Source organism: Mastomys coucha, unplaced genomic scaffold (genome assembly GCF_008632895.1).
Source record: "Mastomys coucha isolate ucsf_1 unplaced genomic scaffold, UCSF_Mcou_1 pScaffold21, whole genome shotgun sequence".
NCBI classification, from domain to species: domain Eukaryota; kingdom Metazoa; phylum Chordata; class Mammalia; order Rodentia; family Muridae; genus Mastomys; species Mastomys coucha.
Genome location: NW_022196904.1, coordinates 2,029,325 through 2,034,960, shown reverse-complemented (window position 1 = coordinate 2,034,960; position 5,636 = coordinate 2,029,325). Strand labels below are relative to the sequence as shown.

Genomic DNA, 5,636 nt, shown 5'->3' with positions numbered 1-5,636 from the left:
GAGAGAGAGAGAGAGAGAGAGAGAGAGAGAGAGATTAGTGAAAATTGCTTAAAGGCTTTTTGGACCAAAGGGAAAAATCTATTTTGTCCAGACTGTGTTGTCCACCAAAAGCCCCTTGCCCAGCCCATGGCAGTATTTTTATTTTGTTCAGAGAAAGGTGAGTTATAAATTGTGGGGGGGAGGGGAGGGTGTCTCTAGGTGACTTGGCCAAGACTAAAGGATTTCAGTCCCCAACAGGAGGGAGTACAGGTCTTAAGTGAGGTGGAGGGGACAGCCTCTCACCAGAGAAAGCCACAGGTTAATACAGGGGAAGAAAACTGATTGAAATACATAGAAAGACACACACAGAGAGAAAGCATGGACTAAAAACAACCAGGAGTGGCCACCATACACTCACATACCTTGAACAGACTAGAGATCCATTGCTGTCTCGTGTGGTTTCCCTGAAACTGGATCAGCAGTGGAGTTTGACCTTTCCTATGTGTCCAAACAAAACAGAAGGTGTCTTAATCAGATTTACCTCTGGAGGTGACAGACCAGGAGGATTTCTGATTTGTTTCCTTTTGGGGTGGAGGTGTCAGAACCCTCTGAAGTGTTAGGCAGTGATTGATCAGTGTGAGCACTGGGACCCTGGGACATCTCAGGTTGTGCACCCCTAGGGGCTCCTGACCACCACACTCTTCTTTGGCAGTGAGTTTTGGCTACACAACTTTGTGCTCCTGGTGGATCGCACACACGAACCCACCAGGAGCTATCTTTGGATACGAGAATGAAAGACACAGTTTACACATTAGCTCATTTGTAAAATGCCTTGGCTACCTCAAAGACTGGGCACTCCTAAACCTTCCCCTGCTACCCCAGTCCAATTGGAGAAGTGGCCAGTGGCCACTTATCTGAAATCTCATACATACGGCTGGTTGGCTTTATCTCCTGAGTCCCATGCTTCTACCCCAAGGCTTGGAGATTCTACCCTATTCCTCTCTGTGTCCTCGCCCCGTGCCCAACCATTGGCTGTTGGCATCTTTATTGATTGATCAAAAACCAATTGGGGACAAGGACCTTTAGCTTTTGGACTCCGAGATTCCTGATTGAATCAGAGTCTAAGACCCAATCTCCAACACTCTTCCTTGCTCCAAAGGCTCTGAGATCCCCAGTGTCTTAGTTAAGTTTCTGGGATCTTGGTGGGACCTTCAGAAGTGTTGTGGGGAACTCACCAGTGAAGACTGCTCAGACTTGGGTTAAGCCAATAAAAGTCTTTATTAGCCTGCCAGTGACAACACTGGGTGCTCAGGATCCCGGTGTAACCCCGAGCCTTTCTCAGGATGAACTTTTAACCACAAAAAAATCATGTTCTTGGTTAACACACTTCAGTTTAACAAAAATGTTAGAGATTTCCCCAGAGCTATGGGCTTTGATGTGGAGTAGGCCTTTGTTGTAGTTTTGGAAGCCTCAGCAGTTCTTGCTGTTCTGGGCTCTAGGATGACAGTGTGAGCCACCACACTTGGCTTATTCTGGTCGCCTCATGAATCGATCATGCACATGCATTGGTCTCTCTAACTGAGCATAACATTTTGGGAGTCCTATGATGTAGCACATGTTGGGCTTTTGTTACTTCCCACAGCTAATTAGTATCCATCCTGTGGGGACCAGCCTTCCTTTTCAAGACCCTGAAAGAGGCTCAGCAAAGCTAGAGGGAAATATTGGCCAAGCTGGGCGTTAAAGGATCTCAAAGAACCTGACATGGTAGCACATGCTTGCTACCCTAGAACTCAGGAGGCTGAGGCAAGAAGATTGTAAGTTTCTGTGTAAGCCCAGCCTGGGCTACATAGACAATCCCTGTGGCACTTTTTCATATTTATTTAGTTAGTTAGTTAGTTTTTCGAGACAGGGTTTCTCTGTATATCCCTAGCTGTCCTGGAACTCACTCTGTAGACCAGGCTGGCCTCAAACTCCATCCCCCACCCCCATCCCCAACCATGGCACTTTTTATCTCAAAGACAGTGTCCAAGATCTGTATGTATGTATGCAGATCATCTCATTGTTTAGACTCAGTTTCCCCAGGGGATGGAAGCCTGCATGAACTCTATTAGGGACAGGTAGAAAGAGGTCACAGAATTATTTGCCAGCATTGTTCAGCTTTGGGGGAGGAAAAAAGGGATAGAGTCTGAGGGGCTGACACTGGGAACAAAGTGGACATGCTTGGAGAAAGCTTTTGTGGGGAAGTGGCCTCACCTATGAGCTGGGCAGGAGGAAGGGAGAGAGAAAAGGAGGAAGGAAAGGGGGAGGAGAAAGAGGGAGGGAGAAGGGAAAAGAAGGAGGGAGAGGGAGGAGGGACATGAGGGAGGGAGGGGAGAAAGGGAAGGGGAAAGAGAGGGAGAGGGAGGGACGGAGGCAGAAGGTGGAATTTCTGGCCAATAGCAATGGGTGAAAAGTCCTAGAGGCATGAGCAGGAAGGCAAGGTGCACGGGCCACAGAACTAAGTGCACAGGCTGTCAATGAGTCCCTGTACTTTCATCCCTATCTGACCCTGCCTACTGTCCCTCTGTCCACCACCCAGACAATGGCAGCAGCCAGGGCTAGCCTCGGCCGGATCCTCCCAGAATCCTCCATCCTGTTCCTGTGTGACATGCAGGAGAAACTTCGAGACAGAGTCCTCTACTTCCCACAGATCGTGTCAATGGCCGCTCGGATGCTTAAGGTACAAGACAATCTTGCATTCCAGAGCCCGAACCGAAGCATGCAGACTGAAATCTTCCTCCCTCGAACACAGGATTCCAAGCCCACTCTCATCTCTCAGACTCAGGAATCTGGTCGTCAGAGTCCCAGCACAATGTTTTCTGTCCCATACAGGTGGCCCGGATATTAGATGTCCCCATCTTGCTGACAGAGCATTACCCACAAGGCCTGGGCTCCACAGTTCCTGAGCTGGGTGCTCAGGGTCTGCGAACCATGAGCAAAACGTCCTTTAGCATGGTGCCCCCGCTTCAACAGGAATTGGACAAACTTCCCCAGCTGCAGTCCGTGCTCCTCTGTGGCATTGAGACCCAAGGCTGCATCTTGGTGAGACTCCTTGTCCTCAGGGATATCTAATCTTCCTGCCCTCCCTTCTGTCCTTTCTTCTATCCTGGGGCCCTAGCCTTGACCTGAGACTTCCTCATCTGCTATTTCAGTCTCCACTTCTGGCCTAGGATACTCACCTCCCCCTGTGGGGCCCATCGTTCTGCTCTGAGTCTCACCTTGACCCCTTTCTACGCCTTAGCACACAGCTCTAGACCTCCTAGACCGTGGGCTACAGGTTCATGTAGCAGTGGATGCCTGCTCTTCTCAAAGGTGAGTGTATGATGGGGACATCTGGGGCACTGGTCATGTATGTCCTATTGTTGTAACATGTTTCCTTAGGAATCCCAACACACAGACACCTACTTACCCCAGAAAGGGAATGGACTTCAGACCAAAGTAACCATTGCACCAGTGTTGAACTCAGTGAGCCAATGAGTTATTTTTTAATTTTTAAAAATATTTTACGTACCTTGGTGTGAGGATGTCCTATTCCCCCTGGAGTCTGTTGTTACCGATACCTGGGAGCTGCCATGGGTTGTTACCGATACCTGGGTGCTGGAGATTGAACTCGGGTCCTCTGGAAGAGCAACCAGCGCTCTTAACCACACTGGGCTAATGAGTTTTTATTGGGGTCATTTATGGGAGTATGGGTAAGGGATGGACTTAGAAACAACTGCTTCACCGAGGGGCTCAGGTCAACATGGGTATAGGACTCACAAAAGCTACCGGTCCGGCATCCTCCGCAGAGCTCGCACACAGCTCGACTGTCTGAGAACTTCTCCTTTCAGCTACGTCTCTCTTTCCCCAGCTGCCCTGCAGCTAGTCAGTTTCCTGACTGCTCCAGTTGTTGGCCCCTTTTATAAAGCAGGAGAAGAGCCTTTGAGACTCTCCCAAGTTTCTTCTCTCCTGGGTATGCAGCCTTTTACATTTTTTGTTTACATATATATAAATGAAACCACATGCATGATTACAGAAGTCAGGTGAGAGCCCCAGATCCTCTGGAACTAGAGTTAGAGTTCAGGACCATAAACTGCCATGTGGGTGCTGGGAATTGAACCCATGGCTTTTGCAAGAGCAGCCAGTGTTTTTAAACCACTGAGCCATCTCCCTAACCTGCGCATGGCCTCTTGTTTACCTCCTGAGTCTCACGAGCCTCTCTTACCTGAGGGAAGGTTCCAGTGGAGAGAAAACTGTTCTATATGGCATAGATGTGGCACAGTGGTGACACTCTCCCTCTCTTCCTCCTGCTCTGTCCTCTGCAGCGAGATGAACCGGCTGGTGGCACTGGCCCGAATGCAGCAGAGTGGCGTCTTCCTGTCCACTAGCGAAATGTTGATTCTCCAGCTTGTGAAGGATGCCGCCCATCCTCACTTCAAGGAGGTAAAGGCCCTTCTCTGTCACCTTCTATGTCACAGGCGTAGATGACATATTTCTCTCCCCCTTTCCGTCTACTTTGTTTTATTATATGTTTTTCCTGTACGTATGTCTGTGCACCACTTGTGTGCCTGCCACCTGGGTGCCCTCAAAGGCCAGAAGAGGGTATTGGATTTCCTGAGCAGAAGTTATAGACAGATGTGAGCCATAATTTTTATCTTATGTGTATAAGTGTTTTACCTGCATGTATATGTGGGGACAAAATCCACACAGTTTCTACAAAGGCCAGAAAAGGACATTAGATCTCAATAGAACTGGAATCACAGTCAGTTCTGAGGCACCTTGTGTGTGCTGGGAATCCAACCCAGGTTCTCTGGAAAATATGCTAGTGCTCTTAATTGGTAAGCCATCTCCGGCCCCCACATTCTTTAAGATTTATGTTTCTATTTATGTGTGTGTGTTATGTCCAGATATGCACCCCAGAAGACTGCGTCAGACCACCTGGAGCTGGGCTTTCAGGGGAATGTGAGACACCTGACATTGGTGCTCAGATCTATATCCTGGTCTTCTGTAAGAGCGGCAAGCATTCTTAACCATTGGTCCCATGCTTTTTTTTTATTTTATTTATTTGTTTGTTTTTTTAATAATATAGTGTTGGTGAAAGACCCCAGGGCTCTGTGTCTGCTAGGGAAAAACCCTAGTGACTTGAACTGTATCTCCAACCCTCCTCTTTTTAAAAGTGTGTGTGTGTGTGTGTGTGTGTGTGTTTGTGTGTGTGTATGTGTGTGTATGTATGTGTGTGTATGTGTGTATATGTATGTACGTGTATGTGTGTGTATGTATATGTGTGTGCGTGTGTGTGTGTATGTATGTGTGTGTGTATGTATGTATGTATGTGTGTGTGTGTGTGCATGCGTGCGTGGGTGTGTGCACGTGCATGAGTGTGGACCACGCAGTGTGAGACCAGAGAACACCTTTTGGGAGTCAGTTCTCTCCTACCTGGGGAATTGAACTCAGTTATCTGGGCTGGTATCGGAAGTATTTTCACCTCTTGAGGAATTTTACTGAGCCTCCTCTTCCTCCTCCTCCTTCTTCTCCATCCTCCCTTCCTCCCTCCTCACTCATCCCTCTTTCCTCTTTCCTTCTTCCATCTTTTATTCTCCTCCTCTTCTTCTTTCTTTTCTACTTTTTTTTTTTTTTTT

General features: G+C 48.0%; 1 protein-coding gene across 6 annotated transcripts in view; it reads left to right on the top strand.

Moving 5' to 3' along the window:
• The window catches only part of LOC116101569 (isochorismatase domain-containing protein 2B), a 21,407-nt gene that overhangs the window by 10,289 nt on the left and 5,482 nt on the right, over positions 1 to 5,636 (top strand). For 4 of the 6 annotated variants that reach the window (XM_031385176.1, XM_031385177.1, XM_031385178.1 and 1 more), the window contains 5 exons: positions 2,558 to 2,698; positions 2,851 to 3,060; positions 3,260 to 3,330; positions 4,323 to 4,440; positions 4,905 to 5,066. In XM_031385176.1, the coding sequence (XP_031241036.1) occupies positions 2,561 to 2,698; positions 2,851 to 3,060; positions 3,260 to 3,330; positions 4,323 to 4,440; positions 4,905 to 5,027 (660 nt within the window). In that variant the 5' untranslated portion in view covers positions 2,558 to 2,560 and the 3' untranslated portion in view covers positions 5,028 to 5,066. Of the gene's footprint in view, positions 1 to 2,557; positions 2,699 to 2,850; positions 3,061 to 3,259; positions 3,331 to 4,322; positions 4,441 to 4,904; positions 5,067 to 5,636 lie in introns of those variants that run through there. The other 2 variants (XM_031385180.1, XM_031385179.1) reach the window with 1 other exon arrangement.